This window comes from Ochotona curzoniae, unplaced genomic scaffold (assembly GCF_017591425.1).
Source record: "Ochotona curzoniae isolate NIBS_2020 unplaced genomic scaffold, NIBS_Ocur_1.0 contig_605, whole genome shotgun sequence".
Taxonomy (NCBI): domain Eukaryota; kingdom Metazoa; phylum Chordata; class Mammalia; order Lagomorpha; family Ochotonidae; genus Ochotona; species Ochotona curzoniae.
In genome coordinates this window covers 5,239,856-5,267,436 of record NW_024466491.1, presented here as the reverse complement: position 1 = coordinate 5,267,436, position 27,581 = coordinate 5,239,856, and the positions used below count along the sequence as shown (strand labels likewise).

Genomic DNA, 27,581 nt, shown 5'->3' with positions numbered 1-27,581 from the left:
TTGGTGTGCAAAGGAAAGATCCTTTAGTATGCAATTTGTCCATTGCTTTACTGTGGCAATCTCTACTTTTGTCGTATGGACCAGCTTCCACTAGGGGATAGCGTAGCGGATAATTCTCTGGACAAATTCAGTGCTCGGGAACCATTGGTGACAATAGAGGGAGTGACACACATTCCAGGTAGACTAAGCACACAGGAGGTCCCCATATGATGGAAATAAGTTGTGGAATGCGTACCAGCACCACAGTGCCAGAGCCATTCCAACACTGGTTAAGGGCTCACTTAACTACAGAGCAATTAACAATAAACATAAATGGAGCTTGTACACATACATAAATAGCATTATAGATAACATAACAACTGCAATTAACTTTAACATTTTCTTCCCATATTCTAGAACTACTACTACTATAATTACAATTTCTTATCACTACCTTATCAATAAATGCAAAAGCTGATATATCTGAACACCCACCCCTATTAGTGCAAAGTACCCAGACATTCCAAGACTGAGCAGAAACAGATTGAACAGGGTTACCGTATATATAGTTATACCCCACAAAGGCACAATTTGAACAGGTAGGAAATAAATTGGTCACAGCAAGATCAGGTGCTACTCTTCTAGGAGTCACAGTACTTTGACAGCAGTCTATTCTGGGGGCCATTTCCAAGGCCCTAGACAGCGAGTCAATATTTGCTGCACACCTTTTATGGTGCAGTTTTAGCTGGAGATTCTGGTTGTCTCCTCTCGGTATCTGAATGAACATCAGGCTGGTCAGCATCCACCACGTCCACAGGTTCATCTTGCTCCGGCTTTCTTATCACTCGCGTCAAACGTTCTGGCACCCACACCGGTCCATCAGAATCCTGCGGAAAAACACAAACCGCTCCTCGCGTCCGTCGTAAGACAGGATGCGGGCCCATCCATTGTTTTGTTAAAACATCCTTCCACATCACCCAATCTTTGCAGGGGCCTGCGCCAACAGTGTGGCGTTCGGCAGCAGAATGGCCATCCAAATCCAGAATCAAAAAGTTAAAAATATAAGTAACTAAAGCCAATTGATGTTTAGGACTTTTGGGATATAGGGTGGCTCCTACTCCCCCTTTTTGTTTTATTAATAATGCTTTGAGAGTTGCATGGGCACGCTCTACCACAGCCTGGCCTGTGGGATTATATGGGATGCCAGTAGAGTGTTTAATTGCAAATTCAGAACAAAATTTATCAAATGCTTTGGCTGCATAGGCAGGTCCATTATCAGTCTTATAACACTGGGGGACTCCCCAGGCTGCAAAAGCCTGAAGGCAGTGAGATATAACATCTTGAACCTTTTCCCCTGTATGAGCTGAGGCATAAAGAACCCCAGAGCAGGTATCAATAGAGACATGAACAAAAGAAAGGCGACCAAAACTGGGAACATGGGTAACATCCATCTGCCATATATGATTAGGCATAAGACCACGGGGATTAACCCCAAAGCAAGGCTGGGATAAAAATGGGACACAATTTTGGCATTGTCTAATAATACAAAAATATGGTTGGATCCAATTAGTATACCCCAATACCTGCTGGAAATCATTAAGGATCTTCAAACCATCCATTCTGATTTTTTTTTTTTTTTTTTTGCGTTTCCATAAGACTTTCTCACCTTCCTGTATATGTCCTCTGAATTTATCAGTGCCATCTGTCAGGCAAGACTTAATCAATGTCCAGAACCTGACCATTCCTGGAGAGAGGGGCTCCTGCCGTTCTGCCCTAGCTAAGTCTCTGCCTAAGTGCTCCCATTGTGGCAGGATCAAAAGGCCCTCCTCCAGAAACCATACGGTCATCCTTTGCACCGTTTGCAAAAACAACAGTACCATCAGCAGTTTCTGTAATAAAGGCTGTATGTGCGCTGAAAAAGTTAAATTGGCCATATTTTTAACATCTCTGATCGCCACTAACCTGCAAACTTGACCGATTGTCAAATGGCGAAATTGATCATTAACCGCGAACTTGAATGGGCGCTAGATCGCAATCCTGAATGGCGGTAAACTGCGATCGTGAATGGCGGTAAACCGCGATCGTGAATGGCGGTAAACTGCGATCCTGAATGGCGGTAAACCGCGATTGATCGTGAATGGGCAGTAAACAATCGTAAATGGGTGTTAAATACGATCATGAGTGGCAGTAAACCGCGATGGTGAGTGGTGGTAAACCGCGATCGTGAATGGCGGCAAACCGCGATCCTGAATGATGGCAAACCGCGACCGTGAATGACGGCAAACCGCGACCGTGAATGAATCTGAATAGTCGCAAAACCCAGCTTTAATGGTCGCTACCCGCGAACTTGACTAACTTGACTCGTCGCTACCCTGCGAACTTGGCTCGTCGCTAATCCGCGAACTTGACTCGTCGCTAATCCGCGAACTTGACGTGCACGTCCCCGCTGCTATCAGCGGCTCCCTGAGGTAACCTGAAACCTCAGCCTAAATGGGCCCCCCCGCTGCTGCGGCTTCCTGAGCAAAAAGCTCAGTTGTAAACTAATTCCCCGCTCTAAGCGGCTCCCTGAGCGATCTGCTCAGCTTACCTTCCTGGCGTTCACCAGCTGACTTCTATCGATTCACAGCGCCAGTTATCTTCTATCCGAGTCACAGCACCAGGTATATTCTATCCGAGTCACGGTACCAGATATCGGGGGTCCTCCCGTCCCGCGGAAGAAATCACCCGACACTTGAGAGAGTCTCCAAGGCGCTTTTATTCTGCTCCTCCGTCCCGTCGTGACCGTTGTCCGTTGACCGTTATCACCGTTATATCCGTTACGCTCCAGCCCCTCCCCCGCCAAGCCCCCGCTTAACTGTCAAACTTGACCAATCAACTTAAAGAGAACCAAGGCACACCAATCAGGGCAAAGGGCCAATCACAGGGCAGGAAATGGTCAGTGCCCCCAACACCCCCCCAAACCCAGCTTCCTCTGTGTCCATGGCCATGACCTGGGCCCGCCGCAGGGTGGAGAGATTGGGGGGCTGTGGGGGAGGGAAGCCATTACTCCTGTGCTGGCGCAGGGCAGGTGCTGTCCCCCGTGGCCTTCCCTGAGTCACCCCCTTCTCTCTCACACCCTCCAGGGGGAAAGGAAAGGCGTGAACAAGTACTACCCCCCGGATTTCGACCCCGAAAAGGTAAGCGAGTGGCCGCAGCCTCCCCCTCCCAGCCCCGGGCATCAGTACCTCGGGACACACACACACACACACACACACACACACACACACACACACACACGGCAGGCATCAGTACCTCGGGACACACACACACACACACACACGGCAGGCATCAGTACCTCGGGACACACACACACACACACACACACACACACACGGCGGGCATCAGTACCTCGGGACACACACACACACACACACACACACACACACACACGGCAGGCATCAGTACCTCGGGACACACACACACACACGGCGGGCATCAGTACCTCGGGACACACACACACACACACACACACACACACACACATACCCGCCTGGCCGGGACTCTCCGTGAGGGCTCTGGGCCGGGGGCGGGCAGGGGCAGGGGAGTGGCGCTGGTGGATGCCACACGTCTTGGGGTCTTAGGGGGCGCATCTAGATAGGGTGGGCCTCCCACCTCGGCCGTGCTGACCCGCCCGCCCCTCCCTCTTCCTCCTCTCCGCACAGCATGGCTCCCTCAACCGTTACCACAAGAGCCACCCGCTCCGGGAGCGGGCCCGCAAGCTGTCACAAGGCATCCTCATCATTCGGTAAGGCTCGGGGGCGGCCTGGGGACGCCCCCCACCCGGCCCCGCACGCACGTGCATGCCACCTCGCAGGGGTGCCAGGGAAGCTTGGCCCCCCCTGTGGGAGCAGGGGATGTGTGTGATCCAGCCACGATGCAGCTGTCAACTGCCATCACATAGCAAAAGTGGCAGGTGCTGTCATGGCCCAGGGAAATCGAACCAAGCAGAGTTGGCCTGGCCTGGGCATCCCCGGGCCAGGGAAGGTTCTCTCTCCCTGTCTCGCTCGGCTGGGGACCAGCTGGCCTGAAGGACCCTTACCTCCAGCAGCAGGCTTTACTGTGTGCGGGATTCTCCTGTGGCCAGGCAGCCTGTGCTGGCTCCCCCTGGACTGGGGGAACAGGAGGCCCTGGCTCCATCATCCCCTCTCCAGGATCCAGGGCTGAGGGACAGCAGGCCGCATTCCCACTGCGGGAAGGGAAGCTGCCAAGGCTCTGCCATGAGGTGCCAGGAGCCAGGACGGACGGCTTCCCCTTTCCTGCTTCCCTTGGAGTACCCCTCCTCACCATCCCCCACCCCGCCCCCGTATCCCGGCCAGCGCCCCAGCATCCTCCAGGGGGGACAGAGGAAGGCAGCTCCCATACGCCATTCACACCTCCCAACCTCCATGACTCTTATTCTATTCCTTCCCGGCTTCGCTCATCGGAGGGTCAAACCTCCCTCGAGCTCTGCCATGTGCTGGGTCACTCCCCCAAGTGCCAGCGGCAGCCAGGGCTGGGCCCCACCCAGGCTGGAGCCGGGAGCCAGGAGCTCCATCCGGGTGTCGCACGTGGCTAGCAGCGACCCAGCAGTCACCTGCTCCTCACAGTCCATTGCCACTGCTCAGAAGTGTGTCTGCACCGCGTGGGGGTGGCGTGGGGTCGGGAGCAAGGCACATGAAAGACAGACCTATAGCCGAGAGAGAGAGACAGACAGAAAGAGAGAGAGAGACCACCCAGCCCGCAAGATCTCGGTCAGCCGATGGGAGCAGCTGGCTGACGGGGAAGTGTGGGAGCCACAGCGGTTCTAGGCTTCTGCCCAAGGGGGTGTCTGCTGCCCTGCCCACGCTGGGGTCGCAGGCCGAGGGCGGGTGCGGGAGCCACCAGCTGCCCATGCGCGTGTCCTCTCGTACAGGTTTGAGATGCCATACAACATCTGGTGCGACGGCTGTAAGAACCACATCGGCATGGGTGAGCCCCGCGGGGGCGGGAGGCAGGGAGGGAGGGCAGAGCAGAATGACAGGGAGGGCACGGAACATGTCCATCTGCTGGCTCACCTCCCGGATGGCCTCCCCAGCCCTGCCCGCAGCTCCAGCCGGGTCCCCCTTGTGGGTGGCAGGAGCCAGGCACTCGGGCTGTCCTGCTGCATGCCCAGCATGCTCGCAGGGAGCTGCACAGCTGTGGAACCTTGGCACTCCTGCAGGGGATGCCAGCCCCGCTGGTGTGCTACCTGCTGTGCCTACGGTAGCAGGCCCTGCCCACGCAGTGTCTCAAACATTGAGCCCCCTAAGGAGGCAGGGCTCTGGGGACTGCCACTCCCACCAGGCATGGGAGGGTCACCCAAGGTGCCACGTGGTTAGGAATCTGGCCCTAGGGCACCTGGGAAGACTGCAGGTGCTTGGGCGGGAGACCCGGACGGTGACCCTGGCTCCTGACTCACGCCTGGCCCATACTCGGCCATTGTAGCACCCGGAGAGTGACCAGCAGGTGGCAGGTCCATCTCAGACTCATTTGCTGTGCCTGGTACCCCTCCCCGTGGTGAAATACTGCCCTGGCCTGCCCTCTTCCACCCAGGGCAAGGTGGAGGGGGTCCCATGCTGACCTTGCACCCCCTCCCCACCAGGTGTTCGTTACAATGCAGAGAAGAAGGTGGGCAACTACTACACGACCCCCATCTACAGGTAGGGCAGCCTGGGGGTGGGCAGGGCATGAGGGAGTTAGTCCACCAGTGCCTAAGGATTGTTCTGGAAGGTGTCCTGGACTGTCTGCCTCCCCTCCTGCCCCCGAGGCCATGCCTTGCCGCCCAGAGCCATCCAGGGCTGCTGGTGCCCTGTGAACATGCCTGACCCTTTGGGCTCCTGCTCCCGCGTGCACCCCATCCTGCTGCCACCCTGGGGGGCCCCTGCTCTCCTGCAGACACCCCCCATAAAGCCTCTGAGATTCAGTGCTTAGCCTTGGCACTCCAGTCCCCCTGCCCAAAGGCCTCCTCTGAAGGAACACTCGCCATCTGACACTGCGTGGCCGCCCATCCCCTACCTGATGCCGTGCTGGGCTCCCCCTGGCACCCAAAGGAGGCCCCGGCAGGGCAAGGGGCCTGGCACAGCCTCTCTCTCATGGACCACGCTGTGGGATGCGGACACCGAGAATGCCTGAATGTGTGAGTGGATGAGCCTCCCCTGAGTGAGTGAACGAGTGAAGAGGCAGGTGGAGACATGCAGACGTGAACAAAGGGACAAGGAGTTGCTACGTGGAGGATTGAATGGATGAAGGGACGTGTGGACAGCTGAAGGAATGAGTGAAAGGGGTAGCTGAGTAGACAAACAGGGAGATGAACAAACGAGCCAACCTCAGCCTCGCTGAGGGAGGGAAGATCAGGCTTAGCGTGTCTGCGCCCCCACATGCCCCAGCCAGCTTCCCCCGAGGAACAGATCCCTGCACCCCACAGGTATGAAGAGCAATCCCAATTCCTGATTTACTTCCTAAAGGCCTGAGACAGCCGGGACTGGGCCCGGGCGCGACCCAGGCCTCCCCACGCCTTCCCTGCTGCCTCCCGGGGCCATGCAGGAAGCAGGGAATCAGGAGGTGGACTGCCCCATGCGTATTAGCCACGGGCAGGTGTGATGGCCACCCCGACTCTCCCCCCGCCAGGTTCCGGATGAAATGTCACCTGTGCGTCAACTACATCGAGATACAGACAGATCCCGCCAACTGCGACTACGTGATCGTGAGCGGTGCCCAGCGCAAGGAGGAGCGCTGGGACATGGAGGACAACGAGCAGGTGCTGACCACGGGTGAGTACAGGCCCTGTGCCGGGCCCTCTTCGGATCACCTGCCGCCAGCCGCGCCCAGGCCCGGCTGAGCCCCACATCTCCCCCAGAACACGAGAAGAAGCAGAAGCTGGAGACGGACGCCATGTTCCGCCTGGAGCACGGGGAGGCCGACCGCTCGGTGCTCAGGAAGGCCATGCCGACCCTCAGCGACATCCAGGAGGCCCAGAACGCCTGGAAGGACGACTTCGCACTCAACAGCCTGCTGCGCCGCAAGTTCCGGATGAGCAGGGGAGGGGAGGGCAGCAGAGAGAAGGGTACTTCCTTGCCCTGCTCTGTCCATGCCCGGCAGTGCCCACAGAAGCCAGGCCTCCAGGGCCTCCATCAGGGTCTCCCACACAGACAGCAGGGCCTCATGTCCTTGAGCAGCCTCCCCAGGGCTGGAGTCAGGACCCAAAGTCAGATCTTCTTTCAATTACTTATTCATTTTAAGATTTTTTTCTATTGGTTTGTTGGAAAGTCAGATCTACAAAGAGAAGGAGACACAAACAGATCTTCCATCCACTGGTTCACTCCCCAAGTGGCGGCAACAGCCACAGCTGAGCCAGTCCAAAGCCAGGAGCCAGGAGCCTCTTCAGGGTCTCCCAAGCAGGTGCAGGGTCCCAAGGCTTTGGGCCGTCCTCCACTGCTTTCCCAGGCCGCAGGCAGGGAGCTGGGTGGCAGTGGAGCACCTGGGGCTGTTCCCATAGCCATCCAGAATGCCCCAGCTCAGGGACTGGCACGGCCATGTTCAAGTTCCTGGAGCTCTGCCCTCAACCCTGCAGCCGTCCTGCTGCGCCCCAGCTGGCCCCACACCTGCCTCCTGCCACCACACCGCCAAGTCCATCTCAGCATCTTCTCTCCTGCTGGGCCTGGGCTGCATCTCGGCATCAGCAGTTCCAGGGAATGTCCAGCAGAAGGCGGCTGTGAGCCATGGTCAGCAGTGGTCAGCGGTGGTCAGTGATGCATCTCGGCATCAGCAGTTCCTGGGAATGTCCAGCAGAGGGCGGCTGTGAGCCATGGTCAGCCCTGGTCAGCCCTGGTCAGTGATGCATCTCGGCATCAGCAGTTCCTGGGAATGGCCAGCAGAGGGCGGCTGTGAGCCATGGTCAGCGGTGGTCAGCCCTGGTCAGTGATGCATCTCGGCATCGGCAGTTCCCGGGAATGGCCAGCAGAGGGCGGCTGTGAGCCGTGGTCAGCTGTGGTCAGCCATGGTCAGTGATGCATCTCGGTATCAGCAGTTCCTGGGAATGTCCAGCAGAGGGCGGCTGTGAGCCATGGTCAGCCCTGGTCAGTGATGCATCTCGGTATCAGCAGTTCCTGGGAATGGCCAGCAGAGGGCGGCTGTGAGCCATGGTCAGCCCTGGTCAGTGATGCATCTCGGCATCAGCAGTTCCTGGGAATGTCCAGCAGAGGGCGGCTGTGAGCCATGGTCAGCGGGCTGCCCCCTTGGCCCTGCCACCCTCGCCCACACCACTCCCAACCCGGCAGGTGTCTCTCCGTGATGGGCTCAGGGCACACGCTGTGCCCACCACCCCGAAGCAGTTCCCTCACTCACGGGGAGACCCCCACTGACGCTCCCACAGCCACCAGCCCCGAGTCATGCCACCCCCTTCACGCTGTCCCTCCGTCCACCGGCTGGGGCCCCAGTGTCCCCAGGGAGCCCCAGCACAGTCCTGTAAGCCCTGATGGAGACATGTTCCCCCTGCGTCCTGTCACACCCTGGGGTGGCGTCACCACTGGGGGAGCATCCTAGGGTGACTTACACATGCCAGGCTGCTACAGCAGACTTGGTCCTGTGTCAAGTGAAGGGCCATGCTCTAAATGCTGATGGAGGGGAGCAGGCCGCCCCCGGGACCCCCACATCTCCCACAGCGGAACTCGGATGCCACCCCAGACTGAGAACCACCCCGTAGTATGCCTGTCTCAGCCCTGGGGCGGGAGTGGCATTTAAAAATACAGAGGGGGGACAACGGAGAGTACCCCCTGCCCCCTTTCCCCGGAGTCAGACGGTGCTCGAGTTTGCCAAGACCCTCTGGCAGGTGGAAGCTGGCGCAGGCCCCTCTGCCAGCCACGGGATGCAGCGGCCGGAGGTTCCCTGCGCCAGCGCCTTCAGGCTGGCCTCCTGGGATTTGGGAGAAGCAGGCTGTGTGATTCCCACACACCCAGTTCTAGGGCTGCTGCGCGCCTGTGCGTCCGGCTCCGGAGCTTTCCCCGCCCAGAGACCTGGTCCCGCCCCGTTCCCGTGCGTCCCGGGCGCACGCGCTGCGGAAGGCGGCTGAGCGCGCACGGCGGCTACCGAGGCCATGGCGCTGGAAGCCATCCGCTCCTCCCGGGGCTCGCTGCACATCCTGGACCAGCTGCTGCTGCCGGGGCAGAGCCGCTACGAGGCGGTGGAGTCGGTGCAGCAGGCCTGGGAGGTCATCCGCGCCATGAAGGTGGGAGCGGCGCGGCCTAGGCGCGCACGGTGGCGGCGGCGGGGAGGAGAAGGGACCGACGCGCAAGCCCACCGCATCTCTGTTGGCCCCGGCAGGTGCGCGGCGCCCCAGCCATCGCCCTGGTGGGTTGCCTCAGCCTGGCCGTGGAGCTGCGCCTAGGCGGCCGTCCTGCCTGTACCTGCACCCCAACAATAAACCAGGCTGTTCCGCCCCGCGGTCTGGGGGAGCAGTGAACTGGGGCACCACCACGGTCAGGGGACACTGGGGAGGGGGTGCTGTGGACTGGGGGTCCACCAGGGTCGGGCGTCCCAGGACATTTTTTTTTAATTACATTATATTATGTGACACAGTTCTATAAGCACAGGGATTCCCCCCACCCCTCCCCTAACTCTCCCCCCATGGTGGGTTCCTCCCCCAAACCCCCCGTTCCGTAACCACAGTTCAAGTTTAGTTGAGATCCCTTCATTGCAAGCATACACCAAGCATACAGTCCAGCATATTACTGTCTGGTCAAGTTCAGTGGCTTCTTAGGGAGACCCTCCCCGGTCCAAAGGCAAAGCCAACAAAGCAAAATCCCAGTCAATTAAAAGCCCCAACATGACATCAGCAACAATATATAACAGTAAGAGATAAATTGACACAGTATGGAGCGACCGATATGTCAAAATTGGATGCAAGGCCTTATCAACTTTCTGTGACTATTTCAATGACAATTCAACAATCGAGGTGAGAAACAGTTTTAGGAGGGGTGTGCAGAGAAATCTTGCATACCTTGGTGAGGAGTACTTACTGCCCGTGTCCTAACTAGTAAGGTGTGTGTGAGTCCATGCTGATCAAGCCTTGTTCTCTGCATATCCGAGAGTGTGCATGTGTGTGTGTGTGTTGGGGAGGCAGGGGGACCCCTGGACTTTTTAAGTTTTATTTTTTTTTAAGATTTATTTTATTGGAAAAGCAGATATGCAGAGAGGAGAGATAGAGAGGAGAGACAGAGAGGAAGATCTTCCGTCTGTGTGCCACCGCGCCGGGCCCAAGTTTTATTTTTATTGCAAAGTCAGATACACAGAGAGGAAGATCTTCCACACGCTGGTTCACCCCCCCAAGTGGCCACAGTGGGAGCTGAGCTGCCCAAGAGACTGTTCCGGGTCTCCCACGCAGGTGCAGGGTCCCAAGGCCTTGGGCCGTCCTCCACTGCTTTCCCAGGCCACAGGCAGGGAGCTGGGTGGCAGTGGAGCACCTAGGGCTGTTCCCATAGCCATCCAGAATGCCCCAGCTCAGGGACTGGCACGGCCATGTTCAAGTTCCTGGAGCTCTGCCCTCAACCCTGCAGCCGTCCTGCTGCGCCCCAGCTGGCCCCACGCCTGCCTCTTGCCACCCCACCGCCAAGTCCATCTCAGCATCTTCTCTCCTGCTGGGCCTGGGCTGCATCTCGGCATCAGCAGTTCCCGAGAATGTCCAGCAGAGGGCGGCTGTGAGCCGTGGTCAGCGGTGGTCAGCCATGGTCAGTGATGCATCTCGGCATCGGCAGTTCCTGGGAATGTCCAGCAGAGGGCGGAGTGCCGTGGGTTTCTGGGGTTTGGCCTGGGATCCGGGGTGAGCTGCACAGGCTGAGCAGGGAGGGGTGGGGATGAAGGGCCGCGGGATGGGACCTGCCCTCAAGGCACTGGCGTGGACCTCTCCTGAGTCCCCCAAGTCCGTGGGGAGTGGACTCTGCAAGGGCGTCGTCGCTGCCTTTGCAGAAATAAAAACACGGGTGAGAACCACCCCGTAGTATGCCTGTCTCAGCCCTGGGGCAGGAGTGGGCATTTAAAAATACAGAGGGGGGACAACGGAGAGTACCCCCTGCCCCCGGAGTCAGACGGTGCTCGAGTTTGCCAAGACCCTCTAGCAGGTGGAAGCTGGCGCAGGCCCCTCTGCCAGCCACGGGATGCAGCGGCCGGAGGTTCCCTGCGCCAGCGCCTTCAGGCTGGCCTCCTGGGATTTGGGAGAAGCAGGCTGTGTGATTCCCACACACCCAGTTCTAGGGCTGCTGCGCGCCTGTGCGTCCGGCTTCGGAGCTTTCCCCGCCCAGAGACCTGGTCCCGCCCCGTTCCCGTGCGTCCCGGGCGCACGCGCTGCGGAAGGCGGCTGAGCGCGCACGGCGGCTACCGAGGCCATGGCGCTGGAAGCCATCCGCTCCTCCCGGGGCTCGCTGCACATCCTGGACCAGCTGCTGCTGCCGGGGCAGAGCCGCTACGAGGCGGTGGAGTCGGTGCAGCAGGCCTGGGAGGTCATCCGCGCCATGAAGGTGGGAGCGGCGCGGCCTGGGCGCGCACGGTGGCGGCGGCGGGGAGGAGAAGGGACCGACGCGCAAGCCCACCGCATCTCTGTTGGCCCCGGCAGGTGCGCGGCGCCCCAGCCATCGCCCTGGTGGGTTGCCTCAGCCTGGCCGTGGAGCTGCGCCTAGGCGGCCGTCCTGCCTGTACCTGCACCCCAACAATAAACCAGGCTGTTCCGCCCCGCGGTCTGGGGGAGCAGTGAACTGGGGCACCACCACGGTCAGGGGACACTGGGGAGGGGGTGCTGTGGACTGGGGGTCCACCAGAGTCGGGCGTCCCAGGACATTTTTTTTTAATTACATTATATTATGTGACACAGTTCTATAAGCACAGGGATTCCCCCCACCCCTCCCCTAACTCTCCCCCCATGGTGGGTTCCTCCCCCAAACCCCCCGTTCCGTAACCACAGTTCAAGTTTAGTTGAGATCCCTTCATTGCAAGCATACACCAAGCATACAGTCCAGCATATTACTGTCTGGTCAAGTTCAGTGGCTTCTTAGGGAGACCCTCCCCGGTCCAAAGGCAAAGCCAACAAAGCAAAATCCCAGTCAATTAAAAGCCCCAACATGACATCAGCAACAATATATAACAGTAAGAGATAAATTGACACAGTATGGAGCGACCGATATGTCAAAATTGGATGCAAGGCCTTATCAACTTTCTGTGACTATTTCAATGACAATTCAACAATCGAGGTGAGAAACAGTTTTAGGAGGGGTGTGCAGAGAAATCTTGCATACCTTGGTGAGGAGTACTTACTGCCCGTGTCCTAACTAGTAAGGTGTGTGTGAGTCCATGCTGATCAAGCCTTGTTCTCTGCATATCCGAGAGTGTGCATGTGTGTGTGTGTGTTGGGGAGGCAGGGGGACCCCTGGACTTTTTAAGTTTTATTTTTTTTTAAGATTTATTTTATTGGAAAAGCAGATATGCAGAGAGGAGAGATAGAGAGGAGAGACAGAGAGGAAGATCTTCCGTCTGTGTGCCACCGCGCCGGGCCCAAGTTTTATTTTTATTGCAAAGTCAGATACACAGAGAGGAAGATCTTCCACACGCTGGTTCACCCCCCCAAGTGGCCACAGTGGGAGCTGAGCTGCCCAAGAGACTGTTCCGGGTCTCCCACGCAGGTGCAGGGTCCCAAGGCCTTGGGCCGTCCTCCACTGCTTTCCCAGGCCACAGGCAGGGAGCTGGGTGGCAGTGGAGCACCTAGGGCTGTTCCCATAGCCATCCAGAATGCCCCAGCTCAGGGACTGGCACGGCCATGTTCAAGTTCCTGGAGCTCTGCCCTCAACCCTGCAGCCGTCCTGCTGCGCCCCAGCTGGCCCCACGCCTGCCTCTTGCCACCCCACCGCCAAGTCCATCTCAGCATCTTCTCTCCTGCTGGGCCTGGGCTGCATCTCGGCATCAGCAGTTCCCGAGAATGTCCAGCAGAGGGCGGCTGTGAGCCGTGGTCAGCGGTGGTCAGCCATGGTCAGTGATGCATCTCGGCATCGGCAGTTCCTGGGAATGTCCAGCAGAGGGCGGAGTGCCGTGGGTTTCTGGGGTTTGGCCTGGGATCCGGGGTGAGCTGCACAGGCTGAGCAGGGAGGGGTGGGGATGAAGGGCCGCGGGATGGGACCTGCCCTCAAGGCACTGGCGTGGACCTCTCCTGAGTCCCCCAAGTCCGTGGGGAGTGGACTCTGCAAGGGCGTCGTCGCTGCCTTTGCAGAAATAAAAACACGGGTGAGAACCACCCCGTAGTATGCCTGTCTCAGCCCTGGGGCAGGAGTGGGCATTTAAAAATACAGAGGGGGGACAACGGAGAGTACCCCCTGCCCCCGGAGTCAGACGGTGCTCGAGTTTGCCAAGACCCTCTAGCAGGTGGAAGCTGGCGCAGGCCCCTCTGCCAGCCACGGGATGCAGCGGCCGGAGGTTCCCTGCGCCAGCGCCTTCAGGCTGGCCTCCTGGGATTTGGGAGAAGCAGGCTGTGTGATTCCCACACACCCAGTTCTAGGGCTGCTGCGCGCCTGTGCGTCCGGCTTCGGAGCTTTCCCCGCCCAGAGACCTGGTCCCGCCCCGTTCCCGTGCGTCCCGGGCGCACGCGCTGCGGAAGGCGGCTGAGCGCGCACGGCGGCTACCGAGGCCATGGCGCTGGAAGCCATCCGCTCCTCCCGGGGCTCGCTGCACATCCTGGACCAGCTGCTGCTGCCGGGGCAGAGCCGCTACGAGGCGGTGGAGTCGGTGCAGCAGGCCTGGGAGGTCATCCGCGCCATGAAGGTGGGAGCGGCGCGGCCTGGGCGCGCACGGTGGCGGCGGCGGGGAGGAGAAGGGACCGACGCGCAAGCCCACCGCATCTCTGTTGGCCCCGGCAGGTGCGCGGCGCCCCAGCCATCGCCCTGGTGGGTTGCCTCAGCCTGGCCGTGGAGCTGCGCCTAGGCGGCCGTCCTGCCTGTACCTGCACCCCAACAATAAACCAGGCTGTTCCGCCCCGCGGTCTGGGGGAGCAGTGAACTGGGGCACCACCACGGTCAGGGGACACTGGGGAGGGGGTGCTGTGGACTGGGGGTCCACCAGAGTCGGGCGTCCCAGGACATTTTTTTTTAATTACATTATATTATGTGACACAGTTCTATAAGCACAGGGATTCCCCCCACCCCTCCCCTAACTCTCCCCCCATGGTGGGTTCCTCCCCCAAACCCCCCGTTCCGTAACCACAGTTCAAGTTTAGTTGAGATCCCTTCATTGCAAGCATACACCAAGCATACAGTCCAGCATATTACTGTCTGGTCAAGTTCAGTGGCTTCTTAGGGAGACCCTCCCCGGTCCAAAGGCAAAGCCAACAAAGCAAAATCCCAGTCAATTAAAAGCCCCAACATGACATCAGCAACAATATATAACAGTAAGAGATAAATTGACACAGTATGGAGCGACCGATATGTCAAAATTGGATGCAAGGCCTTATCAACTTTCTGTGACTATTTCAATGACAATTCAACAATCGAGGTGAGAAACAGTTTTAGGAGGGGTGTGCAGAGAAATCTTGCATACCTTGGTGAGGAGTACTTACTGCCCGTGTCCTAACTAGTAAGGTGTGTGTGAGTCCATGCTGATCAAGCCTTGTTCTCTGCATATCCGAGAGTGTGCATGTGTGTGTGTGTGTTGGGGAGGCAGGGGGACCCCTGGACTTTTTAAGTTTTATTTTTTTTTAAGATTTATTTTATTGGAAAAGCAGATATGCAGAGAGGAGAGATAGAGAGGAGAGACAGAGAGGAAGATCTTCCGTCTGTGTGCCACCGCGCCGGGCCCAAGTTTTATTTTTATTGCAAAGTCAGATACACAGAGAGGAAGATCTTCCACACGCTGGTTCACCCCCCCAAGTGGCCACAGTGGGAGCTGAGCTGCCCAAGAGACTGTTCCGGGTCTCCCACGCAGGTGCAGGGTCCCAAGGCCTTGGGCCGTCCTCCACTGCTTTCCCAGGCCACAGGCAGGGAGCTGGGTGGCAGTGGAGCACCTAGGGCTGTTCCCATAGCCATCCAGAATGCCCCAGCTCAGGGACTGGCACGGCCATGTTCAAGTTCCTGGAGCTCTGCCCTCAACCCTGCAGCCGTCCTGCTGCGCCCCAGCTGGCCCCACGCCTGCCTCTTGCCACCCCACCGCCAAGTCCATCTCAGCATCTTCTCTCCTGCTGGGCCTGGGCTGCATCTCGGCATCAGCAGTTCCCGAGAATGTCCAGCAGAGGGCGGCTGTGAGCCGTGGTCAGCGGTGGTCAGCCATGGTCAGTGATGCATCTCGGCATCGGCAGTTCCTGGGAATGTCCAGCAGAGGGCGGAGTGCCGTGGGTTTCTGGGGTTTGGCCTGGGATCCGGGGTGAGCTGCACAGGCTGAGCAGGGAGGGGTGGGGATGAAGGGCCGCGGGATGGGACCTGCCCTCAAGGCACTGGCGTGGACCTCTCCTGAGTCCCCCAAGTCCGTGGGGAGTGGACTCTGCAAGGGCGTCGTCGCTGCCTTTGCAGAAATAAAAACACGGGTGAGAACCACCCCGTAGTATGCCTGTCTCAGCCCTGGGGCAGGAGTGGGCATTTAAAAATACAGAGGGGGGACAACGGAGAGTACCCCCTGCCCCCGGAGTCAGACGGTGCTCGAGTTTGCCAAGACCCTCTAGCAGGTGGAAGCTGGCGCAGGCCCCTCTGCCAGCCACGGGATGCAGCGGCCGGAGGTTCCCTGCGCCAGCGCCTTCAGGCTGGCCTCCTGGGATTTGGGAGAAGCAGGCTGTGTGATTCCCACACACCCAGTTCTAGGGCTGCTGCGCGCCTGTGCGTCCGGCTTCGGAGCTTTCCCCGCCCAGAGACCTGGTCCCGCCCCGTTCCCGTGCGTCCCGGGCGCACGCGCTGCGGAAGGCGGCTGAGCGCGCACGGCGGCTACCGAGGCCATGGCGCTGGAAGCCATCCGCTCCTCCCGGGGCTCGCTGCACATCCTGGACCAGCTGCTGCTGCCGGGGCAGAGCCGCTACGAGGCGGTGGAGTCGGTGCAGCAGGCCTGGGAGGTCATCCGCGCCATGAAGGTGGGAGCGGCGCGGCCTGGGCGCGCACGGTGGCGGCGGCGGGGAGGAGAAGGGACCGACGCGCAAGCCCACCGCATCTCTGTTGGCCCCGGCAGGTGCGCGGCGCCCCAGCCATCGCCCTGGTGGGTTGCCTCAGCCTGGCCGTGGAGCTGCGCCTAGGCGGCCGTCCTGCCTGTACCTGCACCCCAACAATAAACCAGGCTGTTCCGCCCCGCGGTCTGGGGGAGCAGTGAACTGGGGCACCACCACGGTCAGGGGACACTGGGGAGGGGGTGCTGTGGACTGGGGGTCCACCAGAGTCGGGCGTCCCAGGACATTTTTTTTTAATTACATTATATTATGTGACACAGTTCTATAAGCACAGGGATTCCCCCCACCCCTCCCCTAACTCTCCCCCCATGGTGGGTTCCTCCCCCAAACCCCCCGTTCCGTAACCACAGTTCAAGTTTAGTTGAGATCCCTTCATTGCAAGCATACACCAAGCATACAGTCCAGCATATTACTGTCTGGTCAAGTTCAGTGGCTTCTTAGGGAGACCCTCCCCGGTCCAAAGGCAAAGCCAACAAAGCAAAATCCCAGTCAATTAAAAGCCCCAACATGACATCAGCAACAATATATAACAGTAAGAGATAAATTGACACAGTATGGAGCGACCGATATGTCAAAATTGGATGCAAGGCCTTATCAACTTTCTGTGACTATTTCAATGACAATTCAACAATCGAGGTGAGAAACAGTTTTAGGAGGGGTGTGCAGAGAAATCTTGCATACCTTGGTGAGGAGTACTTACTGCCCGTGTCCTAACTAGTAAGGTGTGTGTGAGTCCATGCTGATCAAGCCTTGTTCTCTGCATATCCGAGAGTGTGCATGTGTGTGTGTGTGTTGGGGAGGCAGGGGGACCCCTGGACTTTTTAAGTTTTATTTTTTTTTAAGATTTATTTTATTGGAAAAGCAGATATGCAGAGAGGAGAGATAGAGAGGAGAGACAGAGAGGAAGATCTTCCGTCTGTGTGCCACCGCGCCGGGCCCAAGTTTTATTTTTATTGCAAAGTCAGATACACAGAGAGGAAGATCTTCCACACGCTGGTTCACCCCCCCAAGTGGCCACAGTGGGAGCTGAGCTGCCCAAGAGACTGTTCCGGGTCTCCCACGCAGGTGCAGGGTCCCAAGGCCTTGGGCCGTCCTCCACTGCTTTCCCAGGCCACAGGCAGGGAGCTGGGTGGCAGTGGAGCACCTAGGGCTGTTCCCATAGCCATCCAGAATGCCCCAGCTCAGGGACTGGCACGGCCATGTTCAAGTTCCTGGAGCTCTGCCCTCAACCCTGCAGCCGTCCTGCTGCGCCCCAGCTGGCCCCACGCCTGCCTCTTGCCACCCCACCGCCAAGTCCATCTCAGCATCTTCTCTCCTGCTGGGCCTGGGCTGCATCTCGGCATCAGCAGTTCCCGAGAATGTCCAGCAGAGGGCGGCTGTGAGCCGTGGTCAGCGGTGGTCAGCCATGGTCAGTGATGCATCTCGGCATCGGCAGTTCCTGGGAATGTCCAGCAGAGGGCGGAGTGCCGTGGGTTTCTGGGGTTTGGCCTGGGATCCGGGGTGAGCTGCACAGGCTGAGCAGGGAGGGGTGGGGATGAAGGGCCGCGGGATGGGACCTGCCCTCAAGGCGCTGGCGTGGACCTCTCCTGAGTCCCCCAAGTCCGTGGGGAGTGGACTCTGCAAGGGCGTCGTCGCTGCCTTTGCAGAAATAAAAACACGGGTGAGAACCACCCCGTAGTATGCCTGTCTCAGCCCTGGGGCAGGAGTGGGCATTTAAAAATACAGAGGGGGGACAACGGAGAGTACCCCCTGCCCCCGGAGTCAAGTTTGCCAAGACCCTCTGGCAGGTGGAAGCTGGCGCAGGCCCCTCTGCCAGCCACGGGATGCAGCGGCCGGAGGTTCCCTGCGCCAGCGCCTTCAGGCTGGCCTCCTGGGATTTGGGAGAAGCAGGCTGTGTGATTCCCACACACCCAGTTCTAGGGCTGCTGCGCGCGTGTGCGTCCGGCTCCGGAGCTTTCCCCGCCCAGAGACCTGGTCCCGCCCCGTTCCCGTGCGTCCCGGGCGCACGCGCTGCGGAAGGCGGCTGAGCGCGCACGGCGGCTACCGAGGCCATGGCGCTGGAAGCCATCCGCTCCTCCCGGGGCTCGCTGCACATCCTGGACCAGCTGCTGCTGCCGGGGCAGAGCCGCTACGAGGCGGTGGAGTCGGTGCAGCAGGCCTGGGAGGTCATCCGCGCCATGAAGGTGGGAGCGGCGCGGCCTGGGCGCGCACGGTGGCGGCGGCGGGGAGGAGAAGGGACCGACGCGCAAGCCCACCGCATCTCTGTTGGCCCCGGCAGGTGCGCGGGGCCCCAGCCATCGCCCTGGTGGGTTGCCTCAGCCTGGTCGTGGAGCTGCAGGCGGGCGCCGGGGGCCCAGGACTCGCCGCCCTCATGCATTTTGTCCGCGAACGCCTGAGCTTCCTGGTCACCGCCCGGCCCACGGCGGTCAACATGGCCCGCGCCGCCCGGGACCTGGCCGACGCCGCGGCCCGTGAGGCCGAGCAGGACGGCGCCACGGAGGAGGCGGTGCGGGAGAGGTACCGGGGCCTCCCCGGAACGGACACCCGCGCCGGGCTAGCCCAGGCCGCTCCGCAGACGCTCAGGCCCCCTTCTCCTCGGCCCCAGAGTGATCCGCTACGCCGAGGCCATGCTGGAACAGGACCTCAAGGACAACAGGCGCATCGGGGACCTGGGAGCGCAAGACCTGCTAGCCAAGGCAGCCCCGGGGGGCGGCAAGGTGACCGTGCTGACCCACTGCAACACCGGGGCGCTGGCCACCGCTGGCTACGGCACGGCCCTGGGTGAGTGGGAGCCATGGTGTGTCAGTTGGCACGGGTTCAAGTCCCAGCCGTCCCACTTGCCATCCAGCTCTCTGCTTGTGCCCCCAAGGTCTTAGGATCCTGCACCCGGGTGGGAGACCCAGAGGAAGCTCCTGGCTTCAGCCTGGCCCAGCCATTAAGGGCCATTTGGGAGTGAACCAGCGGATGGGAAGCAGAGCCGGCACAGGACACCCGGGGCTGGGACTGTGAACACGCGTGGGGACCCTGGCACACCCCTTCCCCTAACCACCACCCCGCCGTTTCGCAGGCGTGATCCGCTCCCTGCACAGCCTGGGCCGCCTGGAGCACGCCTTCTGCACGGAGACCCGGCCTTACAACCAGGGAGCCCGGCTCACGGCCTTCGAGCTGGTCTACGAGCACATCCCCGCCACCCTCATCACGGACAGCATGTCGGCGGCGGCCATGGCACACAAGGACGTGTCAGGTGGGCGTGACCTCTTCCCCGGGAGGTGGCCTGGCCTGGGTGGACGAGGCTTGGCCAGCCAGGGTCCAGGTGTCGACGCCCCGCCCGCTCACCCCCTGACCGTGCTCCCTCGCAGCCGTGGTGGTAGGCGCCGACCGCGTGGTGGCCAACGGGGACACGGCTAACAAGGTGGGCACCTACCAGCTGGCCATCGCCGCCAAGCACCACGGGATCCCCTTCTACGTGGCGGCGCCCAGCTCCTCCTGCGACCTGCGGCTGCAGACGGGCGCCGACATCACCATCGAGGAGCGCCCCGGCCAGGAGCTGACAGACGTGAACGCATCGCGGCGCCCGGTGAGCTGCCCACCCGGGGCAGGCATGGGGGTGTGCCCCCATAACCAGGACCTCCCCGCCAGGAGGCCTTGTCTCGCTCCACATTGGGTGGGACGGTCAGGGAAGGCCCCCCCAAGCCAGCCCCACAGCCCCCCGGGTGCAAACAGACCCAGTACAGCCAGCTCTGCCTCTCTCCCCTCCAGGCATTGGGGTCTGGAACCCCGCCTTCGATGTCACCCCCCACGAGCTCATCACCGGGGGAATCATCACAGAACTGGGCGTCTTCACCCCTGACCAGCTCCACGCTGCCCTTTAGCCAGGAGCCCAGGGGTAGCCAGCCCCGTCCCCCGCCCAGGAACCAGGGGTGGCCAGCCCCGTCCCCTGCCCAGGAACCAGGGGTGGCCAGCCCCGTCCCCTGCCCGGGAACCAGGGGTGGCCAGCCCCGTCCCCCCGCCCAGGAACCAGGGGTGGCCAGCCCCGTCCCCTGCCCAGGAACCAGGGGTGGCCAGCCCCGTCCCCTACCCGGGAACCAGGGGTGGCCAGCCCCCCACAGCCTCCTAACCCGGCTGCCCTGTCCCTGGGAGCCCAGGGGTAGCAGTCCCCTGTCCCCTGACCTGGCTGTTTCTCACAGGTTTTATAATATATTTCATGAGAATAAATTATTATTTTCTGTCTTGTAAGATGTGTTTATTTCAGAGGGAGGGCGAGCGAGGGAGCTCATCCTTGCGCTGGTCACTCCCTAACTGGCCCCAGTGGCCGGTTCTCCTTCCGGGTCTCCCATGTGGTTGCAGGGTCCAAGCACCTGGAACAAGGCTGTTTAAACGTTTTTTTCTAAATGTTGCAGCCAGAGGTCAGACTGCCTCGTCTGGGCCTACCCCTGGTTTGAGTTCATGCATAAAGCACAGAAAACTACACGAGCACCCAGAAGGGTGCCTGTCCCTTTAACGCTATGCCACGCTCTATCCCGTGAGTCTTCGCGGCCGCGCCGCCCGGCTGGATTGCGTCAGGAGCCACTCTTCCGGCGCGTACCCCGCCTCTTCCGGCGCGTGCCCGCCTTTCCGGCAGAAGCCCTGCCTCTTCCGGCGCGAGCCCCATCATGGCGCAGGGGCAGCGTAAGTTCCAGGCGCAGCGGCCGGCCAAGAGCAAGGCGGCGTCGGCGGCGGCGGATCGCAGCCGGGGCCCGAGGAAAGGCGGTGAGGCGCGGGCCGGGGGCTGGGGAAGCCGCGGGCGGCGGGAGGGAGAGCGTCCTGGGGCCTCCCGGCTTCACACGCCCTGCCTTCCCTGCAGGCCGGATCATCGCCCCCAAGAAAGCGCGCATCGTGCAGCAGCAGAAGCTGCGGAAGGTGAGTGCGGGAGGAGAGGGCACAGACGGCCAGCTGCTCCGTCCGCCGGCGTGCTCTGCAAGCGGCAGCTCCTGCAGCGGCTGAGCCGACCAGGAGCCAGGAGCCTCTTCCGGGTCCCCCACGCGGGTGCAGGGTGGAAGTCCCGGGCGGGTGGCAGACAGGAGCATGGCGGCGGCGTGAGCCGGGACTGCAGGTGCTGCGGGGCTGGGGGTGCCGAGGCTGGGCCTGCCCGCACGCCCGCCCACCCGTCGCCCCGTGCTTGTCCCCGCAGGACCTCGAGGTGGGGATCCGGAAGAAGATCGAGCACGACGTGGTGCTGAAGGCCAGCAGCAGCCTCCCCAAGAGGCTGGCGCTGCTGCAGGCGCCGGCCGACAAGAAGGGGGCCAAGAAGGGGGCCGGGGCTGGCAAGGGCGCAAGCAAGGCGGGCTCCTGAGGGGCGGGGCGACGCCGGGGAACGCCCCCCGCGCTGGTGGACACGCCCAACGCTGCCGGGACACGCCCACCGTGGCAGCCACGCCCCTGCGCCCCGCCCACGGCCCCCAGCGCTGCTGTGACCGCCCACATCAATGGAGACGCCCACCTTGGCGGTCACGCCCACAGCGCTGATGGGACACGCCCCGGGCCCCGCCCACAGTGCTGGTTGGACACGCCCTGGGCCCCGCCCACAGGGCTGGTTGGACACGCCCGCCTCTGGACACGCCCTGGGCCCCGCCCACAGTGCTGGTTGGACACGCCCGCCTCTGGACACGCCCTGGGCCCCGCCCACAGAGCTGATTGGACACGCCCATAGCTCTGGAGTGACCGCCCGCCTTGATGGACACGCCCACTATGGTGGACATGCCTGGTCCGCTCTGGATGGGACCGTCCTGTCTGTACCTGCACCCCAACAATAAACCAGGCTGTTCCGCCCCGCGGTCTGGGGGAGCAGTGAACTGGGGCGCCACCAGGGTGGGGGGCCACTGGAGAGGGTGAGGGGTCACCAGGGTCGGGCGGCCCCTGGACTTTTTGTTAATTACATTATATTATGTGACACAGTTCTATAAGCACAGGGACTCCCCCTAACCCTCCTCCCATGGTGGGTTCCTCCCCCCCCCACATCCCGTTGCATAACCACAGTTCAAGTTTAGTTGAGATCCCTTCATTGCAAGCATACACCAAGCACAGAGTCCAGCATATTACTGTCTGGTCAAGTTCAGTGGCTTCTTAGGGAGACCCTCCCCGGTCCAAAGGCAAAGCCAACAAAGCAAAATCCCAGTCAAGTAAAAGCCCCAACATGACATCAGCAACAATATATAACATTAAGAGATAAATTGACACAGTATGGAGCAACCGATATGTCAAAATTGGATGCAAGGCCTTATCAACTTTGTGGGACTATTTCAATGACAATTCAACAATCAAGGAGCAAATTTAGGAGGGGTGTGCGGATTCCGTACCTTGGTGAGGAGTATTTACTGCCCGTGTCCTAACTAGTAAGTGTGTGTGATGAGTCCATGCTGAATCTCTGATTTGTGAGTGTGTGGGGGACACATGGACTTAAAAGATTTATTTTTAAAAGGCGTATGTATATATACAGAGAGGAACTTCCGATGTCTTTCCCAGAAGGCAGGTAGGGAGATGGAAGGGAAGCGGATGGGATCCCGGGCGCGCGAGGACCACTACGCCACCGCGCCGGGCCCAAGTTTTATTTTTATTGCAAAGGCAGATACACAGAGAGGAGTGGGAGCTGAGCTGGCCAGGAGCCTCTTCCGGGTCTTCCATGCGGGTGCAGAGTCCCAAGGACCTGGTCCGTCCTCCACTGCTTTCCCAGGCCACAGGAAGGGAGCTTGATGGGAAGTGGAGCAGCCAGGATACGAACCGGCACCCTTTGGGATCCCGGCGCAGGCTTTAGCCGCTAGACCACGCCGCCGGGCCTTGCAGTCATGGAGGATCTTAACCCCTACGTAGATCTGCCTGCATGGTCTCCACCTGCGCCCAGGAAGGCTGCGGCCGCCCAGCCAAGGCAACTGCTCCCATCCCTGAGGGGTCAGAGGACTGTGTCTGCAAACGGACCCCTGTGGGTCAGAGGCCACCCCTGGAGCACTCGGGGTACAGTCCCCCCTCCACACCCCAGGCCTCAGGTGGAGCTGGCTTGCCCTCCTGGGATGAAAGGAAAGACAGACACAGGAGTAACGGGTGCACTTCACCCCCAGAGCTGTTGAGCCAGGAGCCTCTTCTGGGTCTCCCACGAGGGTGCAGGTCCCAAGGCTCTGGGCCGTCCTCCACTGCTTTCCCAGGCCACAAACTGGCACCCACGTGGGATCTCGGCGCTTGCAGGGGAGGACTCTCCAATGGAGCCCTTTCAGCAGGCCTGAGTTTGGGGCAGGCAGAATAACACAACTCCAGACCCAGCACACAGCTGAGGGAACAACGCAAGGGCCACCCAGACCCAACCTCTCCCTGCCACCCCACACCCTGGCCAACCCCGAGGCGCAGGGGGCCGTGTTCATGTTTTATTGGGGAGGTGCAGAGATCTGCTGTCAGCTGGTCCACTCCGCTGAGCGCCCATCATGCCAGCCTGGGAGCCAGGGCCTCCATCCAGGTCTCCCGAATCCCTGGATCTTCAGACACGGAGTGCCAGCATGTTCATTGCTGTGCCCAGCGGGGGCTTGGGCAGCTTGTATGTGAAGGGCGGGAGACAGAAATGAGCCACCTGCTGCCCCTGGCACCCCTTAACAGGTCGCCTGTCCCGGCTGCCCCTACTGACCTACCTGGAAGGTGGCAGGAGAGAAAGAGAGAGAGAGAGACAGGGAGGAAGGGAGAAAGATAGATCAGACCAGGCTGTGGTCCCACTGGCCACTGGGCGGCGCCTGGAGCCCTGAGCCTGGTGCCTGCTCAGTGCCAGCCTTTCCCAGGGGCAGCCAGAGGCCAGGAAAGGCTTTGTGGGGGTCTCCTTCACCCACAACCCCATGACCTTCCAAGGATGATCCCCTCATCACCCTGCCCCCAGACCCAGCAGCCCGTGCCAGCCTTCCCTGGCCTCATCTGCTAACTGACCACGGACCCTCAGCGCGGTAAAGGCCAGAGGCACTCAGCTGCCCCCGCCCCAAACCGTAGCAGGACAGGACACCCCAGGAGGGAAGGACGGTGACCCCACCCCAGCACGCATAGCCGTGCACGCGCACACACATGCACACACACACACACTTGGCGCAGCGTTTCCCACAGGGCTGGGGGGGTCAGAAGCCCGCAAATTCCCAGACGTTGAGCTCACCATAGAGGTCCTGTGACTCAGTGGGGGAGGGAGCTGGCAGGGCCCCACCCCCTGCCCTGCCCCCAGAGGGAGTGGGAGGCCTGCCTTGCGGCCAGGCCACTAGGGCCTCATCTCCAAGGCACTGGGAGAAGGTTCCCCACACACACAGGCACGCCCCTTTCGCTCTGTGGTCCCAGGACACCACCTGCTTCACTTTCCCCAACTGTGAGAGGGGCGTGATGACAGCAGCTGTGAAAAGCCAGTCCCAGGGCTCTCCCCACCACTGGCCCTGGGGACCCCAGCCCCTCTGGCAGGAGGCACAGGACACCCAGCACCCAGTCCTGTCCATTCTGCCTACTGTGCGGCCTGGGCCTCTCCAGACCTCCACTTCCATGTCTGAGAAATGGGGGTGACACTGTCCCCGAGGCTCACACAGCACCCTGCACCAGCCCGAGCCATGGGTGCACATTGTCATATCTTCCATCCGCATCCTTACGACGGGTGGGGACAGAGCCAGCGGCGGGCAGAAGGGGGGCTCCACCCGAATCTCCTGTCATTTACTTATTTGTAAGGTGGAATAACACAAAGATTTCCCATCTGCTGGTTCACTCCCCAAGCCGGAGCTGAGCCAATCTGAAGCCAGGAGCCTCTTCTGGGTCTCCCACGTGGGTGCAGGGTCCCAAAGCTTTGGGCTGTCCTCCACTGCTTTCCCATAGACAGGGAGCTGGGGGGTGGGCTGTGAGCATGGGGGGCTCACCGGGCCAGTGTACAGGTCAGGGGAGCCATGACAATAACATAGAGGTCATGGAAGCAAAAGCCTGGGGCTGCCCTGCTGCACCCCACCCTGGGTCACCGGCCTGGGGCTGCCCTGCTGCGCCCCACCCTGGGTCACCGGCCTGGGGCTGCCCTGCTGTGCCCCACCCTGGGTCACTGGCCTAGGGCTGCCCTGCTGCGCCCCACCCTGGGTCACTGGCCTGGGGCTGCCCTGCTGCGCCCCACCCTGGGTCACTGGCCTGGGGCTGCCCTGCTGCACCCCACCCTGGGTCACTGGTCTGGGGCTGCCCTGCTGCACCCCCGGGTCATGGGGATGGAAGTGAACAGGACATGAGCCAGCCCGTCCCTCTGAGGAACCGACTGGGCACCTGCTGTATACCCCGTCCTGGCGCCTGCTGTATACCCCCGTCCTGGCCAGACACGGTCCCCAGGGAGAGAGAGACAGAAATTAAAACATCCGCCATAGCCGGCAAAATAAATAGAAAAAAAAAGGCAGACGGGCAGGCAGGTGGCGCGGGGTTTCCTGAGGACACGGGGTGGGTGGTCCAGCCCGGGCTGAGTCAGAGGAGAAGTGGGGGAGCCGGCGTGTGGGGCTGAGGCAGCGGGGCACTGGCCGCTGAACCCCTACACGCAGAACCACCTCCGGAGAGGCAGGTGTCAGGGTGTGGAAGGTGTCGGGGTGCGGCAGGTGGTGGGGTGCAGCACGTGGTGAGGTGCAGCAGGTCTCGGGGTCATCACGTGGTGAGGTGCAGCAGGAGTCGGGGTGCAGCACGTGATGAGGTGCAGCAGGTCTGGGGTGCAGCAGGTCTCGGGGTCAGCACGTGGTGAGGTGCAGCAGATCTGGGGGTGCAGCACGTGATGAGGTGCAGGTCCCGGGGTGCAGCACGTGGTGAGGTGCAGCAGGTCTCAGGGTGCAGCACGTGATGAGGTGCAGGTCTCGGGGTCATCACGTGATGAGGTGCAGCAGGTCTGGGGTGCAGCAGGTCTCGGGGTGCAGCACGTGGTGAGGTGCAGCAGGTCTCGGGGTGCAGCACGTGCTGAGGTGCAGCAGGTCTCAGGGTACGCAGGTTGCGGGGTGCAGCACGTGGTGAGGTGCAGCAGGTCTCAGGGTGCAGCACGTGATGAGGTGCAGCAGATCTGGGGGTGCAGCACGTGGTGAGGTGCAGCAGGTCTCAGGGTGCGCAGGTTGCGGGGTGCGGCGACAGCAGGAATGTTCTGAATGAACCTAGGGCCCGCCCCGGATGCGGAGCTCTCCCGCTCTGATTGGCCACACAGCGTCTCTCGCTCAGCCTTTCGACTGGGTGAGCTCGGGAAGACTGACTTCAAAGTCAGCGAATGAGTGAGCAGGACGCTGACCGCGACGGGGAGGGCTGGAGGCGCAGCCAATAGCAGGAGGAGGTTGCAGAAGTCGCCAATGGGGACGGGCGACGGGGGCGGGATGACCCAAGCGGCTTCATTGTTGTGAAGAGTCTTAAAGGGGCCGCATCACCCGGCCGGCCGAGGATGGAGTTGGGGTGCGGCGGGGGTCCCGGGGCGACGGAGCGACCATCCAGGATCCCGGGCGCGGGCGGAGGCAGAGCGGCCACCTGACGGGCTCGAGGCGCTGCTGGGCCTTGGAGCAGATGCCCGGGTGGAGACGGAGGCGACGAACGGAGGAGGCCGACCCCAAACACGCCCTCCTCGCCTCACCCCTGTCCCGCGAGCCCTGGGGTGCAGCCCCACGACCCCCTGCAACCCCGTGACCTCCCAACGCCGTGCTCCCGCCGCCCCCGCGGGGCGCACCCCATCTCCCAGGCCTCGCGCAGCCCATTCCCGCCCCTGGGGCCCCTGCCTTACACCCTACAAACAGTCCGCCCCCCAGGACACCCCATGTCCGCCTGGCCCCTTCAGCCATCGCACGCCTGGCCCTGGGTGCCCACACAGACGCGCCTGCTGCTTTTAGGGGCCCTGCCAGGACACCCCGGGACTAACTTATCATTATTATTATTATTTGTAATACTGTTTACATCGTCGGGAGGGATACACAGCCATGTGGGGCTCTGATCACGGTGAGCTGATCAGGTGTGGAGGAAGGCGGGGGGGACCCACGTTTCAGTCTTATTCTCCTGGAGGGAGAGGGGACCACTCGTTGCTGTCAAAACCACATCCACACCCAGGGATGTGGGACGGGCGTGTGAGGACGCCTTAGAGACCCCGACGTGTCCCCAGGGTGCTACCTGAGTGGTTGGGGCAGTCGTTTTGGTAGCTCCGGAGTTGAGATCTGTGTGAGGTCTGTGTGTTGACCAAGTCCACCTCCGTGCATCCACAGACCCGGCGCGTGCTGCAAAGCTTGGCCTCCAGGAGAGCGAGCCAACCTGCTCTGCTCGCCCTCCTCCTGTTGTAGCCACTTGGGGAATGAACCAGCAGGTGGAAGATCTTTGTCTCTCCTCTCTGTAACATCTGCCTTTCCAATAAAATTAGCAGCCCTGGAAACACCATGTGGTTGTGCACCTGGGA

The 27,581-nt window shown here is 61.0% G+C and overlaps 3 protein-coding genes across 3 annotated transcripts in view; all 3 read left to right on the top strand.

The window, feature by feature from the left end:
• Positions 1-3,107: 3,107 nt before the first annotated feature.
• The window catches only part of LOC121163398 (coiled-coil domain-containing protein 130-like), a 469,842-nt gene continuing 445,368 nt past the window's right edge, over positions 3,108-27,581 (top strand). The window contains exons 1-6 of the mRNA XM_040990950.1: positions 3,108-3,155; positions 3,681-3,763; positions 4,910-4,965; positions 5,618-5,675; positions 6,643-6,785; positions 6,872-7,037. Coding sequence (XP_040846884.1) covers positions 4,917-4,965; positions 5,618-5,675; positions 6,643-6,785; positions 6,872-7,037 — 416 coding nt within the window. The 5' untranslated portion in view covers positions 3,108-3,155; positions 3,681-3,763; positions 4,910-4,916. The remainder of the gene's footprint in view (positions 3,156-3,680; positions 3,764-4,909; positions 4,966-5,617; positions 5,676-6,642; positions 6,786-6,871; positions 7,038-27,581) is intronic.
• Positions 17,953-20,052, top strand: LOC121163362 (methylthioribose-1-phosphate isomerase-like). Its single transcript, XM_040990899.1, has 6 exons — positions 17,953-18,363; positions 18,459-18,697; positions 18,786-18,961; positions 19,248-19,424; positions 19,540-19,757; positions 19,915-20,052. Exons 1-6 carry the CDS (start codon positions 18,232-18,234, stop codon positions 20,050-20,052), a joined length of 1,080 nt encoding a protein of 359 aa, XP_040846833.1. The 5' UTR covers positions 17,953-18,231.
• LOC121163424 (leydig cell tumor 10 kDa protein homolog) lies at positions 20,823-21,634 on the top strand. The gene is made up of 3 exons (XM_040990984.1): positions 20,823-20,929; positions 21,024-21,079; positions 21,351-21,634. The coding sequence occupies exons 1-3, from the start codon at positions 20,833-20,835 to the stop codon at positions 21,510-21,512; spliced, it is 315 nt and encodes a 104-aa protein (XP_040846918.1). The 5' UTR covers positions 20,823-20,832; the 3' UTR covers positions 21,513-21,634.